The 20300-nt window shown below is 38.9% G+C and overlaps 1 protein-coding gene across 1 annotated transcript in view; it reads left to right on the plus strand.

The window, feature by feature from the left end:
• The window catches only part of RYR2 (ryanodine receptor 2), a 537004-nt gene that overhangs the window by 117908 nt on the left and 398796 nt on the right, over positions 1-20300 (plus strand). Inside the window, exons 13-14 of the mRNA XM_088842508.1 lie at positions 4999-5182; positions 8577-8712. Of these exons, the coding sequence (XP_088698634.1) occupies positions 4999-5182; positions 8577-8712 (320 nt within the window). The remainder of the gene's footprint in view (positions 1-4998; positions 5183-8576; positions 8713-20300) is intronic.

The raw sequence follows: 20300 nt of genomic DNA on the forward strand, positions 1-20300 counted from the left end.
GTTTATTTTCTGTGACCATTCTGGTCTCTATCACCAAGGTTAAGTTAGTGGTCATGGAGTGTGTATGAGGGTGTATGTGTTTGCATTTGTTTCTGTGTATAGGGGAATGTATTCTAATCTTCTGGACTATTTTTTTTTAAAGTGTATTAATTCCCTGTAGGTATATGCTAATAAATGTATTCTTGAAGTCAATGGGACAAGGGATAAATCTGTTTGTAATATGGTTTAATCTTTAAGTTATGAAATGTAGGGACGGAATTCATAACTTTGATTTTTGTTTTGACATAATGTGGTTCCACCACCTTTGGTTTCCCCTAAGTGTTTTTTTTTTTTTCCATTCTTTTGTCCTTGATAAATTTAAGATGAAAAATGACCTTATATTGGAAAGAAGTTCTACAACTTTGCATCATTAACAATTTTAAGAGTCTTGGACAGCATTTTCTGACAAGTTTCTCCTAGAAAACAATTAAATGATTACATTTTTTGTAGGATATATATTCAACCTAATAATCTAAAAACTGACATTTACTATTATTTCCCTATAAGTTTGAAAATGTAGATATTTGCGTTATTTTTGAATTTTATTTACATTTGTAGGTGAGATTTGACTTTGTTTATATTTATCATTCAACTAGAATTAATGGGTTAAAATGTTTAAAACAGCAATATTTCATTGCATATAAGTGTTCATTTTAAAAAGGGAGACAAAATTTTCTCCTGCCAAGTCATTTCTGTTGCTTTTTTAGCATAGAAAGAACTTACAGAGATAACAAGACAAGGTAATAGATGAATTTCATTGATGTATCTGGTTTGGAAGTTCAGATAGAAACTTTAGGATAGTCATGAAGTTTAACTCTTTCAGCTGTTTATAAGGTTGAAGTCAAATATTCCAAAATTATTAGTAATATTTAGGGTAAATGATGATATATTTAAAATCATGTTTTTGAGCATCAGAAGTTCAAATTTTTCATTTAAAACATTTTTTTTTCTTTTTTCTTTTTCTTTTTTTAAGGAGCTCATGATCTGAGTCATAGTCAGTTCCAGATCTTTTTTTTTACTGAGTATATAGAGCTTCGCCATCTTTGGTTACAAAGATGCTCCTTATTACAAAATTCAGGCTTAAATTGAAGAAAGGTAGGGAAAACTACTGGACCATTCAGGTATGACCTAAATCAAATCCCTCATGCACAGTGGACGTGATGAACAGATTCAAGGGATTAGATCTGGTAGACAGAGTGTCTGAAGAACTGTGAACAGGGGTTCTTAACCTTGTGCAGGAGGCAGAGACCAAAATCATCTCAAAGAAAAAGAAACCCAAGAAGGCAAAGTGGTTGTCTGAGGAGGCTTCACAAATAGCTGAGCAATGAAGAGAAGCAAAAGACAAGTAAGAAAAGGAAAGATATACACATTTGAATGCAGAGTTCCTGAGGATAGCAAAGAGAGATAAGAAAGGCTTCCTCAGTGATCAATGCAAAGAAATAGAGGAAAACAATACAACGGGAAAGACTAGAGACCTCTTCAAGAAAATTGGAGATATCAAGGGCATATTTCATGTAAGGATGGGCACAATAATGGACAGTAATGGTAAGGAGCTAACAGAAGCAAAAGAGTTTAAGAAGAATTGGCAAAAATATACAGAAGAACTATACAAAAAAGATCTTAATTACCCAGAAAACCACGATGGTGTGTTCACTCAGTTAGAGCCAGACAACCTGAACTGTGAAGTCAAGTGGGCCTTAGGAAGCATTACTACAACCAAAGCTAGTGCAGGTGATGAAATTCTAGATGAGCTATTTAAAATCCTAAAGGATGATGCTATTAAAGTGCTGCATTCAACATGTCAGCAAATTTGGAAAACAGTAGTGGCCACAGGATTGGAAAAGGTCACTTTTAATTCCATTCCCAAAGAAAGGTAATGCCAAAAGAATGTTCAAACTACCATACAATTGCACTCATTTCACATGCTAGCAAGATTATACTCAAAATCCTTCAAGCAAGTCTTCAGCAGTACGTGAACTGAGAACTTCCAGATATACAAACTGAGTTTCGAATAGGCAGAGGAACCAGAGATCAAATTGCCAACATTTGCTGTATCACAGAGAAAACAAGGGAATTCCAGAAAAACATCTACTTTGGCTTCATTGACTTCACTGAGGCCTTTGACTGTGTGAATCACAACAAACTGTGGAAAATTCTTAAAGATGGGAGTATCAGACCCCACTTTACCTGTCTTCTGAGAAACCTATATATGGGTCAAGATACAACAGTTAAAACCGGACATGAACTACTAACTGGTTCAAAACTGAGAAAACAGTAAAACAAAGCAGTATATTGTTACCTTGCTTATTTAATTTATATGCAGAGTACATCATGCGAAATGCTGGACAGGATGGATCACAAGCAGGACTCAAGATTGATGGGAGAAATATCAGCAGCCTCAGATATGCAGATGGTACCACTCTAATGGCAGAAGGTGAAGAGGGACAAAGAGCCCCTTGATGAGGGTGAAAGAGAACAGTGAAAAAACTGGCTTGAAACTCAGCATTCAGAAAACTTAAGATCAGACATCTGGTCTCATCACTTCATGGCAAATTGAAGGGAAAAAAGTTGTAGCAGTGACATACTTTATTTGGGGGGGGGGCTCCAAAATCACTGGACGGTGACTGTAGCTGTGAAAGTAAAAGACATTTGCTTCTTGGAAGGAAAGCAATGACAAACTTGGACAGTTTATTAAAAAGCAGAGACATCACTTTGTCCACAAACGTCCGTATAGTCATAGCTATGGTTTTTCCAGTGGTCGTGTAAGGATGTGAGTTGGATTGTGAAGAAGGCTGAGTGCCAAAGAATTGATGCTTTCGAACTGTGATGCTGAAGACTCTTGAGAGTCCCTTTCACTCCTTGGAGATCAAACTAGTCATTGCAGAAGGAAATTAACCCTGAATATTTATTGGAAAGATTGATGGTAAAGCTGAAGCTTTAATACTTAGACCGCCTGATGTGAAGAGCTGACTCACAAAGACCCTAATGATTGAAAGATTGAAGGAAAAAAGGAAAAAGGGGAGGCAGAGGATAAGATGGTTGTATACTATCACTGACTAAATGGACATGAATTTGAGCAAACCATGGAAGATAGTGGTAATTCTCTGTGGCTCAGAGGGATAAGAATCTGCCTGCCAGTGTTAGAGACCCAGGTTGAAATCCTGGGTCAGAAGATCCCATGGAGATGGAAATGGCTACCCACCACAGTGTTCTTGCCTATAGACTCCTATGGACAGAGGAGCCTGGTAGGCTCTAGTCCATGGGGTTGCAAACAATTGGACATGACTTAGTGGCTAACACTTTCACTTTGGGAGATAGTGGAGGACAGAGGAGCTGGGCGTGCTATAGTCCATGAGGTCACTAGGAGTTAGACATGACTTAGTGACTGAACAACAATTTTTTTTTAATATAAATTGCAGTACAGTCAGATAACTCAAAAGACATATTTCCTTGGAATAAACTATTGTCTTACAGTTTTGCTAATGCAGAGGGCAGGAAAGGAAGTGTAATACTTTTGTGCATCATGGTTTTGTCATGACCAGTATGAATATTGCTGTATCAACTATACTATAGGCTTTCTCCCATTCTTTATTCTATCTGTTGGGTATTCTTTTACTAAGCATTTTATTTTGAAATACTTTTTATTTACAAACACTATTGTTTAAAATTCTTTTTTTAAATTAAAAAGTTTTTGTTTCTTTACATTATTGTATTGGTTTTGCCATACATTGACATGAATTTGCCCCGGGTGTACATGTGTTCCCCATCTTGAACCCCCCTCCCACCTCCCTCCCCATCCCATCCCCCTGGTTCATCCCAGTACACCAGCCCCGAGCATCTTGTATCATACATCGAACTTGGCCTGGCGATTCATTTCACATATGATAATATACATGTTTCAGTGTCATTCTCCCAAATCATCCCACCCTCATCCTCTTCCACAGAGTCCAAAAGACTGTTCTATACATCTGTGTCTCTTTTGCTATCTCGTATACAGTGTTACTAGCGTGTGAGATGAGTGCAATTGTGCGGTAGTTTGAGCATTCTTCTTTTAAGATACAAACACAGCTATGAGTTTTAAATTCAGAGTCTCAAAGCACAGCAAATTATCACATGTAAATTGTATTCATATTTTTTTCAAAGTCTAGAAAGTACAACTTGATGCTGTTTCTTATCTTACTTTTTAAATGCATCTCTTTTAGACAATGGAAAAGCATCATAATATTTTGTTTTCTGATTAACGAGTGAATTTTCTAATTTTTTATTATGGGGATAAATTTTAAATTGGCAGAAATTGGGCAGGATGACAGTGAGTATTAGTGATGGGATAGCAGTAAACAGTTCCTACGCCAAAAACAAGTAAACTTCAGAATTAGAAACCTGGGAAATTGCATGTCAATCCTTAAAGTATGTAGTGCTTTAAAATGAAAATCAACTGGTTTCTGATTATTTAGACTATGGTTTTGTAGGTATCAGTTCTCCAGATCCTTTAGATTTTCTTCTAGATGAGTTTTTCTCGATACTGTGCCTTTAACATAGCATTGTATATACTTGATAGAACATAACATTTCTAATTTAAAAATATTCATTATTTTTGTTTGAGAAAACTAGGGTCTTTCTAGGGCTTTCCTGGTAGCTCATATGGTAAAGAATCCACTTGCAATGTGGGAGACTTGGTTTTGATTCCTGGGTTGGGAAGATCCCATGGAGGTGGGCATGGCAACCCATTCCAGTATTCTTGCCTGAAGAATTCCATGGACAGAGGAGCCTGGCGGGCTACAGTTCACGGGGTTGCAAAAGAATCAGACATGACAGCAACTAAGCAGAGCCCAGGGCCTTTCTTACTGTTCCTTTTGAAGGCGTATAGGGAGAGAAAGTAAAGTTTTCAATCATCTATGGATTAAAAAGTAATAAAATTGTGGTTCACTGATATGGAGAAATATTTATTATTTATTTTAGGGGCCTTGATGCTCTCAGCAAAAAGGTGAAGGCTTCCACAGTAGACTTACCTATAGAGTCTGTAAGTCTGAGTCTGCAGGACCTTATTGGCTACTTCCACCCACCAGATGAGCATTTAGAGCATGAAGATAAACAGAACAGATTACGGGCTCTGAAGAACAGGCAGAATCTCTTCCAGGAAGAGGTGAGTTTCTGCCAACACTCATTTCTGTCATCGTCTTGGGGAAACAGCTTCTTGGTGGGGGACATTCTCTATCTGTTTGACTATCTGCATATTGAGATACATATGAGCAGGTGTACTACTGTACAAGGGAAGAAGAGAACCAGGCCTTGGAGGCATCCTGCAATGGTCTCCATTACTCTCCCAATAAGTATTAATTTTAAAAGATGACACTCTTCACTCCTCTGGCAAAAGACATTTTTATTTCATTGTCTGCTCAGCCTTCACTCTGATCATTGTTGTGCTATAGCTTGCTTTATGGTCATCATATATAAAGCGTCTAAATGAAAACAGACTTTGGAAAGTATAGGGGTTTTCACACTGTTCCCCGGGTTCATTGGGGCTCCTCGGAAATGCCTCAGGCTCACTGGAGCTTTGTTTTGGGGATAGAAGCTGTCTGGGAGAGGGCCACCTGGGCAGGCCAGCTCAAGGCTCCCTACTCAGACAGAGCAATCCCTCTTTTTCTTTTTTGTATGTGTTAAGATTCTATATATGATTATATTTTACAGAAGTTCCACTGCTAAGCCATAATTTATAGACAGAGGAACAAAAGGACTGTGTGATGTATCTAATGGTCCTAATGCTAACGTTAGAACTAGTATTCAAGAATTTCAGTGGGAGGGTGTCAGAGTTGAGCTGGCAGATCAGGCCAGATCAGCCTCTGTTCCCTTTCTTCTCAGTACTCCCTGTACTAATGGACTATGTGGATTAGTGCATTTTTCTGAATAAATGTAACTAAGAAAAACAAATAGATTAGTGGACATTACTGAGTTCCCATACTCCCCTGGTCTATATTATTCTAGTTTTAAAGCTGTTTCCTAATTTTCCATCAAAAGCCATTGAAACTGATAGCTAATTTTTGAGACTTTTTTTCACTGTGTACAAAAGAAATAACCCATTTAGAGACCTTAATGGCAAGAAAGCACAGGAAATGTCAACATAAACCTATAATAGCAACATGGAATAGTTGCCTGGGATTATTTATTTTTGCACATGCTGAACTGCTGGGCATACCACACTTACTTTATATCTAGAAGAACTGGAATGAAATACTGAGCTGTGAAAATTTTAAATATTGATTTGGATTAGTGTATTTTTTTTCAGTTTCTCATATAACACACTCTGGATGGGAACCTAGAAGTGTTCTTAGGGCCATCAGTCAGTTCAGTTCAGTTCAGTCACGCAGTCGTGACCGACTCTTTGCGACCCCATGAATCACAGCACGCCAGGCCTCCCTGTCCATCACCAACTCCCGGAGTGCACTCAAACTCATGTCCATCGAGTTGGTGATGCCATCCAGCCATCTCATTCTCTGTTTTCTCCTTCTCCTCCCATGCTGCTGCTAAGTCACTTCAGTCGTATCCGACTCTGTGTGACCCCATAGACGGAAGCCCACCAGGCTCCCCCATCCATGGGATTTTCTAGGCAAGAGTACTGGAGTGGCTTGTCATTGCCTTCTCCTCCCATAGAGCCTCTCAAATTCTTTGTGTGAAGTAAGTTAATTTGTCAACTCCTTATAGCTTTTCCATTCATGTGCTTTGCCTCATTTTGACAATCTTGATCTAGAAATAATAATAAAAGTATAATTTCAAATGTAAATAGCTTCTTACAAAGTTTCTATAATGAATTTTTGATTTGCCTTAAATATCTTTCCATGAGCTTTCCTGTATTTAGTTCATCTTCAGTTTACTATTAAAAAGTGATGTTGGTGATGGTGATGGTGGTGGTGGTGGTGGTGGTGGTTGTGATTATATCTTCCCTAAGAGTAAGGATCTCTTCTCATGCTTATATAGGGGAGGAGAAAAATCATTTTCTTTTGCTCAGCTTCATTGGTTGGGGCCCTGCAGGTTATACCAACCAAAGATAGATGTACAAGTGAAGAACAAATAGAAGATTACTAAAGACTCTGATGCTTGGAGGGATTGGGGGCAGGAGGAGAAGGGGACGACAGAGAATGAGATGGCTGGATGGCATCACCGACTCGATGGACATGAGTTTGAGTGAACTCCGGGAGTTGGTGATGGACAGGGAGGCCTGGCGTGCTGTGATTCATGGGGTTGCAAAGAGTCGGATGCGACTGAGCGACTGAACTGAACTGAACTGATTGTATTCACTGTGTGTGTTCACGGGAGTACTCAGTGATGAGTAACTCCAAATATCACCAACCAGAGTTCTTGGCCTTCCCCAGTCAGTAGAAATTGATCAGAGGCCAAACGAGGAATTCAGGCAAGGCTTTATTGGGGTCCCTGCTGTAACACAGGGGAAGGGAGAACACACAACAGATTCCTTTGACTGCTCACTCCATCAAGGAGGGGAACAACCTGATTCCTTACATGGGGCGAGGTAGCATTGTGTCCAGGAGTCAGGTGGGAGGGTTGGCTTAGATGGTTTGCTCACCTCTTAAGTGATGTTGTGTGTAGGGGACATGTGCAGTAAGTACCTTAATTTTGCTTTAGGCTCTTCAAAAGTGGCAGTTGAGTTTTTCGGTCTCTTTGTATCTTTTGTCCAGAATTTGTCCTGTCTGTGCATGTACACAGTTATTTTTAATCCCATACAGTTTCTTTGTATTTTGTTGTCTAGAAGAGGTGTGTCCAGGTGCAAGCAAGCATTGCGGCAAAGGGTCCCAGGTCCCAGCCTGTCTCACAAGAAGTGGTTAGAACTCAGGTTTATGTAGCATGGTAATTAAAAAAAAAAAAACAACAAGCAATTAATTTGTAGAAAAGTGATAAGACAAAGGAAAGGAATTTTGAGCTTCTGGGAGCAGCAAATTGTTAGAAGGTAAATATAAGGTGGAAACTAATAGATAATAATGACTAGTTTGATGTGTAGATTATCCTGTGCAGCCTCTGGACTGATAATAGACTGGCATTGTCTCAGACATCCTCCTGCCCTTCCTGGTGGAGTGGAGAAGGGTAGGAATTATTTGTGTCTGATTTTTCTCAATTGCCTTCAGCCCCAATATTCCTTATGCTGAAGTGGCTTATTTTGGGGTGGCACTCTCTGAACCTCTTCACTCATAGTAGAATGTTTTTTTGATGGGGTTAATCAACCTACTATTAAAACTTGCAAATTATTACAATAAGTAAGAAATACATATTTTATATTGTTCTGTTTCTATTTGAGAATAGCACTCAGGATTTAAAAAACACTTGAATTATTTCAAGAACATTTTATTTCACGTGCAAATGTGTTTCTTCCTGTACTTTGAATAAATGATCTCAGTGTTCTGTATAATTAACAGACTTACTTTAAGCCAGACTTTAAAAAAAAGAAAATCAACGTAGCAATTTCTTTTTTTTTTTTTTTTTGCCTGTGAGCAGAATCACAGTTTCTGATGGTTATCTTTCTGCCTTTCCAGGGAATGATCAACCTTGTGCTCGAGTGTATAGATAGGCTGCATGTGTACAGCAGTGCTGCCCACTTCGCTGATGCTGCTGGGAGAGAAGCAGGGGAATCTTGGAAATCGATTCTGAATTCTCTGTATGAGTTGCTGGGTAAGAAGTGTGATTGGCTTTTCAGGGTAGCTGAGTTTGTCTATTCAGCATGATCATGTAACAGTTATAGCAGCTTTATACCTTGCTTCTTAATTGAGGCTTTTCATGTTTTATCATTGCACTAAAGTAAATGAGGTTTAGTATTAATATTTAAATCTATTTCTGAGCATGAAAGATGGCCACAGCTGTAGATTTACCTTTGATTAACAGAGGAGGGTCATCTAGGGTACAGTTTTGTGAGCGAGGGGACTCTAGGGATGCACATTAAGCACTTCCTTTTTGATTCTGAAGTTAGTCCCACATGAACTCATCTTCTCACCATTCCGTCTTGTCAGGGATCTCCTTTAAGCTTGTGGAGATCTGTATCTGCACCTTCTAGGTCGCTTGGCATACACTCAGCAAAAATTCCTGTAGTTTATGCTGTGTTCCTCTTTGCTCTTTACAGACATTCATCTTGTGGTTGGATGGCGGTAACATGGTGATTTATGTCACAGGCTTAGCATGACATTATTCTTATCATATACTTTCACTTCTTTTGGATACTTTTGTTGTCATCTTCTCCCTCATAGTAATGCTCTATTCTTCCACTTTTTTATTTTTTATGTTGTTTTTGCCTTTTAAATGTGTCTTAGAAAATAAACTTTACTTGTTACTGTTGGGTATAGCAAGAAAGTTCCAGACCAGCTGATAGAAGGTCATAGCATCATGATTATTGCAGATATACCTTCCTTTTGGTTTCTTTATCAAAGAGGGAGGAAACAAAGTTTTCTTTGTAGTTCCCTCCAGGTTGAAATGCTATATACTATTATTTTACTCATTCTCTGAACACAGCATCACACATCTTAAACACTGGTAGCCTATACGTCTGGTGAATAGTTGGTGTTCAGCAGATATTTGAGATGCAAACCTCACGATCATGTTGAGAACCTGGTATTATAGGTTTCTGGTTAGTTTCTCAGTTCTTCCCCTTCTCTCCGCCGATATTTATTTCAGACTCCAGGAAGCCCTCACACACACAATCAGCATTTTTATTGACTCTCTGATACTTGAAATACAACTTCTTATTCTAGAATAAGAAGAATACGTGAGTATTCTTGAAATCCTCAAGCCCCATGGCTGGTCTGTCCCTTACTGTTCCCCTGTGACCTCAGTCATTTTATCTCTAGTCTTTCAGTCCTGCTGCTATTGCTGCTGCTAAGTCACTTTAGTCGTGTCCGACTCTGTGTGACCCCATAGATGGAAGCCCACCAGGCTCCCCCGTCCCTGGGATTCTCCAGGCAAGAACACTGGAGTAGGTTGCCATTTCCTTCTCCAATGTGTGAAAGTGAAAAGTGAAAGTGAAGTCACTCAGTCGTGTCTGACCCTTAGCGACCCCACGGACTGCAGCCTACCAGGCTCCTCCATCCATGGGATTTTCTAGGCAGGAGTACTGGAGTGGCTTGCCATTGCCTTCTCCACTTTCAGTCCTACCTAGGTCTTTATCTCTAATCCAGCACTGTCCATTCAGACTGTCTAGAATTATTTTATATCAGAGATTTGATATGCAGTAAATGTACAAAAAAGATCTTCACAACCCAGATAATCACGATGGTATGATCACTCACCTAGAGCCAGACATCCTGAAATGTGAAGTCAGGTGGGCCTTAGAAAGCATCACTACGAACAAAGCTAGTGGAGGTGATGGAATTCCAGTTGAGCTATTTCAAATCCTGAAAGATGATGCTGTGAAAGTGCTGCACTCAATATGCCGGCAAATTTGGAAAACTCAGCAGTGGCCACAGGACTGGAAAAGGTCAGTTTTCATGCCAATCCCAAAGAAAGGCAATGCCAAAGAGTGTTCAAACTACCGCACAATTGCACTGATCTCACACGCTAGTAAAGTCATGCTCAAAATTCTCCAAGCCAGGCTTCAGCAATATGTAAACAGTGAACTTCCAAATGTTCAAGCTGGTTTTAGAAAAGGCAGAGGCATCAGAGATCAAATTGCGAGCATCCGCTGGATCATCGAAAAAGCAAGAGAGTTCCAGAAAAACATCTATTTCTGCTTCATTGACTATGCCAAAGCCTTTGACTGTGTCGATCACAAGAAACTGTGGAACATTCTGAAAGAGATGGGAATCCCAGACCACCTGACCTGCCTCTTGAGAAACCTGTATGCAGGTCAGGAAGCCACAGTTAGAACTGGACATGGAACAACAGACTTGTTTGAAATAGGAAAAGGAGTACGTCAAGGTTGTATATTGTCACCCTGCTTATTTAACTTATATGCAGGGTACATCATGAGGAACGCTGGGCTGGAATAAGCACAAGCTGGAATCAAGATTGCCGGGAGAAATATCAATAACCTCAGATATGCAGATGATACCACCCTTATGGCAGAAAGTGAAGAGGAACTCAAAAGCCTCTTGATGAAAGTGAAAGAGGAGAGTGAAAAAGTTGGCTTAAAGCTCAACATTCAGAAAACTAAGATCATGGAATCTGGTTCCATCACTTCATGGGAAATAGATGGGGAAACAGTGTCAGACTTTATTTTTTTAGGCTGCAAAATCACTGCAGATGGTGATTGCAGCCATGAAATTAAAGACGCTTGCTACTTGGAAGGAAAGTTATGATCAACCTAGATAGCATATTAAAAAGCAGAGACATTACTTTGCCAACAAAGGTCCGTCTAGTCAAGGCTATAGTTTTTCCCGTGGTCATGTATGGATGTGAGAGTTGGTCTGTGAAGAAAGCTGATTGCCGAAGAATTGATGCTTTTGAATTGTGGTGTTGGAGAAGACTCTTGAGAGTCCCTTGGACTGCAAGGAGATCCAACCAGTCCATCCTAAAGGAAATCAATCCTGGGTGTTCATTGGAAGGACTGATGCTGAGGCTGAAACTCCAATACTTTGGCCACCTCATGCAAAGAGTTGACTCATTGGAAAAGACCATGATGCTGGGAGGGATTGGGGACAGGAGGAGAAGGGGACGACAGAGGATGAGATGGCTGGATGGCATCACTGACTCGATGGATATGAGTTTGGTTAAACTCCGGGTGTTGGTGATGGACAGGGAGGCCTGGTGTGCTGCGATTCATGAGGTCTCAAAGAGTCGGACACGATTGAGTGACTGAACGGAAGTGAAATGTATATTTATGTGTAATATATATTGTACATTACATGTGCATATATATAGTGTGCATTTCTTAAATATATGCATTTATTTCCTTAATTCTTTGTATCCTTTTTGATTAAGGGAAGAATTAAGGGAGCTACATTAAATCCATTTAAGTGACTTTAAACTGACATAACTAGAACCCCCTAAAATTCACATCGTAATGGAAAATAATAGCATAATAACAACTTATGTAACTAAGATAGCATACAATGATTTCAGGCAGTGCATGTTTTGTGGCTTTCAAATTAATTTTTTCATGCAACAAGAGACATAGATTCTCAATATACTTTCTAGTTGTACACACACACGCACACACACACACTCACTCTCACTCTTAACTATAACTTATATTTTCACACTGCTATTCCTGAGAGGGTTTTTGTTAATCTGCTACTCCTGTGTGTGTATATGTGTGTGGGTATGTGTGTATTATTAAGGAAGCTTTTCTGAAGATATATATGTGTGCATGTGTGTGTATATATCTATCTATATATATATAATTAAGAAGGATCTTCTGAATATGTACATACACACACACACATATATATATTCCTTTTCCCTTTTGCATATTTTCCCAAGTGTCTTGCCTCTTAATTCCTTATACAATATCCTGAAGGGGCATCCTTGGTAACAGAGACTGTTTCATGTTGGAGGAACATGGAATCCAGTGGATGTGGGTTTCAATGGAAGCTTCATTCATTCATCAGAGATTAATTGGATGCCTGCTATGGGAAATATTCTAATCTGGGAAGTGAGGTACAGTTGTGAGCAGCATGTATTCTCTGCTCTCATGAATCTTATGGTTGAGTAAGAGAGAGACAGGTGGTGTAAATAGCAAAGCTAGCCACAGTGCTGTGTAGTTACTGCATTTAATGCCTTGACCATCTCTATACATGTTACTATTAATCTTTTTTAGTGATTAGTAAGAGACTGATAAATTTGACTACATAAGAATGAAAACTTATAGGATAAATAATATCATTAAAAATAAACAGGTGGGAATTTTATACAATATGCAGTCTATATGAAAGACAAAATCTTAGTTTCTGTAATATAATTTTCATAAATCTATAAGAAAATATCATGTAACAGAAAAACAGACAACTAATAGCAATGGATAGTTTACAGAACACTGAATAAAATAATAACAGATTCTCAACATGACAAATAAGGAAATGGAAATTAAAATAAGCAGAGATCATATTTCATTTATTAGATTGGCATAGACAAAATGGTAATATCCATCACTGGGGAAAATGTTGAGTAGGATCTTCTTAGTGGGAGTGTAAATTGATGAAAATTTTGAAAACCAAGCAAGCCTTAGTCAACAGTATATACAAAACTTTAAATATGTATATCCTTTTACTCTCAGAATTTCCACTTTAAGAAATACAGTCTAGAGACATATTTCTACAAGTGTGGAAAGGATATCTACTAAAAAATTATTTATAAATACATAAAATTGAAAACAATTTTTCTATCAACAGGGAATTGGTTATATCAGTAATAATATACCTATAGAGTATAAAACTGTGTTATCATTGAAAATTGAGATAAGTATACCATTTGAAAATTTGTATGAAACAAGCTAGACTGCTGATCTATTTAGTATGGCAGTGTAGGATATGATATTAAGTGAAAAAAAAGCAAGATGCTTACTGTATATATAGAGTCCAATTTCATACAATTAAAAATATGTAGAATAAGATACATTCATGTGTAAACAGTGGATATTTCTGAAAGGATGCCCAGAAAACTGTTCAGTAGCTGCTTCTTGGGAGAGAGATCTTTTACTTGTCTCTGTGTAATAATAAACATGTTCTTAATCTGTCTGCTTGTGTTATTCATTTGTTTTTGGCTGTGCTGTTTCTCTTGCTGCGTGAACTTTATCTGATGGCAGCGAATGGGAGCTACTCTCTAGTTGCTGTGAGAGGCCTTCTCATTGTGGCAGCCTCTCCCTTTGTGGGACACAGGCTCTAGGACACAGGCTCAATAGTTGCGATGCACGGACTCAGTTGCTTCATGGCATGTGGGATCTTTCTGGATCAGAAATTGAGCCCATGTCTCCTTCAGTGGCAGGCAGACTCTTTACCACTCAGGGAAATGCTCTATGTATTACTTTTATTATTGAAAAAAAGAGATTAACAGAAATATGTAATGCTAGATAATTGATAATGAAAGGAAAGCTAATTTATTCTTTTTAGTTGAGTTAAAAGAATATTTATGTCAGTGCATATAAATAGAATATTTCTCAGTATACACATGGTTTAAATAATGGTTGTTTCAGGTGAATAGAATTATGAGATTTGTCACTTTGTTTGACTACTTTTTGTTCCTTTGACTACTCTTCATTTTCTGTTTTTATTATAGTGAACACTGATTTCATGATCAGCAAAAAAACAGTGAATAAAATCTTATTTGACATAAGAACCATTTGACACCAATAGTTTTTACTGAAGTTGATGTAATCATGTAATAGGTAGACATGTATATGTAAGTGTTTATTTTACCTTGGCTGGAGAATTCTGATTGTCAACAATACTTTTAGTTCAACAATATATTTATGTCATTGTCCCTCTTTACCCTATTATCAGAAAGTTTGGTTCAACCATCAGTAACTTCTGCTTAATTAAGCCACCTCCTCGTTCTTGCAGAAAGGTGGACAGTAGAGTCTCTCATGTAGTTATGTGTAAAATACAGCTTTTCCTTCTTTTACTTCAGCAGTTTTATTTAGCATGGAGAGAAAAGGGAGATGGAGGGAATGATAATCTATAACAATTTAAAAATTTGATGTGAATATATTTAATATGTATTTTAGGTACAGAATGACAAAAGTAGATTTATGAGCTTGCCATCTGGAAGACCTGGGAATCTTACAGACACCTATATTCATAGTTTGAAAAGCATCACTGGGACATGCGTTCATACATCTTTTCTGACATCCGCACAATTAATCTGCAGGAGGCTTGCAAGCCAGGATAATTTTCTAAAGATGTCTAAAAAATCCTCTTTGGCAAACTCTGTGAATACTCATTGTATGAAAATTCAAAGTATAAAACAAACAGGGTAGACATCTTCTCTTTTAGGAAGGCATAAGTTACCAGTTTCTGAATCTTTAAAGACTGAGAAAGGATAGAGCAAGGAAAGATTTTTGCAAATCCAGATTATTTTCCCAGTATCTTAGGGACCCAGATTTTCCTAAATGCCATAAAACACTGTGGGAAGGCAGTCAAGGGGTAGAAAAGAAGGGCACTGGCTTCAAACACGTTCATACCAACTATTACTCTGGCAAGCGTACTTACAGTTTTTTCTCATCTTGTTCTTCAGGAAATCCTGAAAAGGCATTTCATTAGCAAGATACATTACTTTTTTTCCAACTTGGTATTGATCTCATGGCTATGAAATGAAAGTCATTAATTTTTATGGGAATCAATTATCTAATCAAGCTTGTGAGATACCTATATTCTTAATTTGCATATATACTACCATGACCCTGCCCTTCTAAACTTTCTAGACAGAATTCCAGCAGGAAAAGATTGTGGGGGAGGGGAGCTGCATAGCTCAGGACCTGAGCACAGACTCAGGGATCAAAATTGTCTGGCTTTAAGTCTTGGCTCCACTGTGAGCTGTGTGTGCACGAAGAGCTTTCCGTTCTCCTTTGTAGGAAAACTGGGGACTTCCCTGGTGGTCCAGTGATTAAGCCTCCATGTTTCCAATGCAGGAGGTCTATCCTTGGTCAGGGAAGTAGATCCTACATCCTGCAACTAAAGATCTCACATGCCACAGTGAAGATTGAAGGGCCCATGTGCCGCAACAAAGATCCAGCGCAGCCAAATAAATTAATATTTTAAAAAATTATATAAGAAAGTTGCTGTTCTCACCCCTCAGGGTAGAGAGAAAGGAGAAGACAGCAAATTCCTCACCTCTGTCAATAAGGGTGCCCGTCTACCTCCAGATGCAGGGAATGGAGGTGAATCTTTCATGTGAGAGATTTGTTTCCTGCTTTTAGGGAGACAGATGGGAGAATCAGAGTGTCCATTTTGCTTTGGCCATTTCTTAATTAACTTTAATTCAAAATACTCAATCTGCCATGGAGGCACATTTTGGGGCAGCCGCAGTCCGTGGGGTCGCTATGGGTCGGACATGACTGAGTGACTTCACTTTCACTTTTCACTTTCAGTTTTCACTTTCACACATTGGAGAAGGAAATGGCAACCCACTCCAGTGTTCTTGCCTGGAGAATCCCAGGGACGGGGAGCCTGGTGGGCTTCCGTCTATGGGGTCACACAGAGTCGAACACGACTGAAGTGACTTAGCAGCAGCAGCAGCACCCTTGGCCCTCACAGACTACTATCTTAAATTCTCCAACAACATTCTGATGGGTTTTTTGTTTGTTTGTTTATGGTTGACAAGACTTAGGAGCAACTGAACATTTTAAATATCCTTGTGGATTCTAGTTCTATTGTCTCCCCATAGGTCAGTGCTGTTTAAGGTTCTCATAGTATTTCTAGGTTTTGAATGTAAATTCCAAGAAGGAATATAGTTTGTTTTTTTGTTGTGTCCCCAGCACCTATAATAGTCCTTGATACAAAGCAGATAGTATTTATTGAATAATTTTTAAAAACTTATTATATTTTATTGAAGGATAATTGCTTTATAGAATTTTGTTGTTTAAAATGAGAGTTTTCTTGGAATTCTGTAAATCTTAATCCGTCTGTAATTTTCTGATTTTATATTTTGAGAAATTCTGAATTAGAGTTTAAAATACAAAAGCATGAGGACATGGAGATGTTAGGATACTAATAAGCAATGCAGAAATTGTTAATATTGGTCTTTCAATAACTGCAAGTATTACTTGTATTTCATATTCTGATTGGATAGCAGTTTAAAGACTTAATGATTTTTGTTGTTCAGTCATGTCCAACTCTTTGTGGCCCCATGGACTGCAACACATCAGGCTTCCCTGGCCTTCACCACCTCCCAGAGCTTGCTCAAACTCGTGTCCATTGAGTCAGCAATGCCATCCAACCATCTCCTCCTCCGTCGTCCCCTTTTCCTCCTGCCTTTAATCTTTTCCATCATCAGGGTCTTATCTAATGAGTTGTCTCTTTATATCAGGTGGCCAAACTATTGGAACTTCAGCTTCAGCATCAGTCCTTCCAATGAATATTCAGGACTGATTTCCTTTATCATTGACTGGTTTGATCTCCTCGTAGTCCACGGGACTCTCAAGAGTCTTCTCCAACACCACAGTTCAAAAGCATCAATTCTTCAGTGCTCAGCCCTCTTCATAGTCCAGCTCCTAAAACCGTACATGACTACTGAAAAAAACCATAGCTTTCACTAGATGGACCTTTTTTGGCAACGTAATGCCTCTACTTTTTAATATGCTGTCTAGGTTGTTCATAAGTTTTCTTCCAAGGAGCAAGCGTCTTTTAATTTCATGGCTGCGGTCACTATCTGCAGTGATTTTGGAGCCCCCCAAAATAAATTCTGTCACTGTTTCTGTTGTTTCCCCATATAGTTTTTGTGATTTAGTCAACATCAGAAAAAATTTAGTGAACATGCATGTCTTTTATGAAACTTAGTTCTAAGTGTGCTTATAGTATTTAAGTTTTACTGTACTTAACCACTGATCTTATTCTGTGAGACTATGACACCACCCTTTTGGCAGAAGGTGAAGAGGAACTCAAAAGCCTCTTGATGAAAGTGAAAGAGGAGAGTGAAAAGGTTGACTTGAAGCTCAACATTCAGAAAACCAAGATCATGGCTTCTGGTCCCATCACTTCATGGGAAATAGATGGGGAAACAGTGGAAACAGTGTCAGACTTTGTTTTTTTGGGTTCCAAAATCACTGCGGATGCTGACTGCAGCCATGAAATTAAAAGACGCTTGCTCCTTAGAAGGAAAGTTATGACCAACCTAGATAGCATATTAAAAAGCAGAGACATTACTTTGCCAGCAAAGGTCCGTCTAGTCAAGGCTATGGTTTTTCCAGTGGTCATGTATGTATGTGAGAGTTGGACTGTGAAGAAAGCTGATCGCCAAAGAATTGATGCTTTTGAACTGTGGTGCTGGAGAAGACTCTTGAGAGTCCCTTGGACTGAAAGGAGATCCAACCAGTCCATTCTAAAGGAGATCAGTCCTGGGTGTTCATTGGAAGGACTGATGCTGAAGCTGAAACTCCAATACTTTGGCCACCTCATGCAAAGAGTTGACTCACTGGAAAAGACTCTATTGCTGGGATGGATTGGGGGCGGGAGGAGAAGGGGACGACAGAGAATGAGATGGCTGGATGGCATCACCGACTCGATGGACGTGAGTTTGAGTGAACTCCAGGAGTTGGTGATGGACAGGGAGGCCTGGCATGCTGTGATTCATGGGGTCGCAAAGAGTCAGACATGACTGAGCGACTGAACTGAACTGAAATACTATTTATTCCTTAAAAGATAACATACATTGCAAGTTTCAGAGAATGCGCAAGGTTATAATCAGACAGAGTGTCTCATCTAAAGGAGTTTAAAATGTGCTGGAAGAAGACCTGCAGATAATTGTATTACAGTCACACTTTATTTAAACTTATATTTGCAGCGCCAACTGTAGCACCTGATGCACTTACGTTAATATTTCTTAAATAACTGAGGAAAAGTAGTCTGATGGGTGAAAGGTTTTAACTTTCCTTCAGGCCAATTAGTCAACAATGGCTGAGTATTTTATAGTATAGCATGCATGTCTTGGTTTGAAAAAACAACATATATCTTGAGTTTGTTTGTTTCTGTACCCTGAAGCACCTTGTAAAGCTGCCAGTGTTCTTTGACCATGAGAGTGGCTCTCTGAGCTTCCCTTTTGGCTCAACTGGTAAAGAATCCTCCTGCAGTGTCGGAGACCTGGGTTTGATCTCTGGGTTGGGTAGATCCCCTGGGAAAGGGAAAGGCTACCCGCTCCACTCCAGTATTCTGGCCTGGAGAATTCCATGGAATGTATAGTCCATGGGGTCGCAAACAGTCAGACATGACTGAGCGACTTTCACTTTCACTATAGCATTAAACACATGTAAACTGCCTTACACATCCACATGCACACGTAAACAGTAGCAAATCCCTGCTCTTGGTCTTCAGCTGTGGCCTGATCCCTGAGGTTTAGTTGGCTTGGTCCAAGTTCCAGATTCATGAGCTGAGATGGGCTTAAGACTTGCCTTTGATATGTGTACACTTTGTGGGGGTTATTTAGTTACACTGTCTCCCACGTTCATGCTTCTTCCTTATTATCTAATGTTTCTCTGAGGTTACATAGTATCTTAGTTGCAGACTATCAGCCCTTTACTCATATAAACTTCTATTCTGTTGAACAATTGTGAGTCATTTATTAATTTTTTTATTTACAGAATTTATTGCGCCTTCAGAAAGTCCTTGTGCAGGATCGTATCACAGGGCATAACTTTTTCCTCCTAACTTCATTCATCTCCCCTCCCCCCAACTTTATTTTTTGGCCACACATGTGGCATGTGAGATCTTGGTTCCTCAACCAGGAATTGAAACCCTGTTCCCTGCCATGGAAGTAGAGTCTTAACCACTGGACCCCCAGGTCTATACTTTCCCCTGTTTTAGAATAAGAAAATTTCCCCCTTTGACCCAGGGAGTCCCACACTTATCAGTGTTCCTCAAGGTCTGTTTCTATCCCAGGTACCTGCCGGAATCTTTTTCTCAAAAAACCAGCTCTTACTGTCTAAGGACTATTCTAAAAAATACTATTTCTTCATTCTGTGTACATACTTACATCAAAATGGGCTCATATTCTCCATATCCTTATATAGCATTTGTTTCCACTGACTTCTGTATCGTGGGCATCTTTCCTGGCAGTAACTATAAGCTGTCATCAGGCTTTAGTGGATGTATTCTACCCTACTGATGGGATGTGTCATCGTTTATTTAGCCCACATTCAAGCTGTTTGAAAAGCTTTGCTATTATAAACAGTGTTAGGATGAGTGTTCTTGCATTTCTCTGTATACTTCTTCATTACTTTAAAAACTCCCTTAACTGATTTCTTCAGGACTAACTTTCTGAATTATAGTAGATCATACTTTATCTGTAAAACATACTCTGCACGTGCACACACATGTACACTGGCTTGGATATTGTTCCAGAGGCATTATATTTGAGATAAGTTGTTGTTTTTTTTTAGAAGTATATATGTTTTCAGAGTCTATGGTGATAATCATCTGTTTCACCTTTGACTTACTCTAGCACATTTCTCTCTCATTGGAGTAATGAACCCACAACAAACTGTGGAAAATTCTTAAAGAGGTGGGAATACCAGACCACTTGACCTGCCTCCTAATAAATCTGTATGCAGGTCAGGGAGCAAGAGTATGAACTGGACATGGAACCACAGACTGGTTCCAAATAGGAAAAGGAGTATGCCAAGCCTGTAT

This window comes from Moschus berezovskii, chromosome 12 (genome assembly GCF_049115385.1).
Source record: "Moschus berezovskii isolate FMDL1 chromosome 12, NW_MosBer_1.0, whole genome shotgun sequence".
Taxonomy (NCBI): Eukaryota; Metazoa; Chordata; class Mammalia; order Artiodactyla; family Moschidae; genus Moschus; species Moschus berezovskii.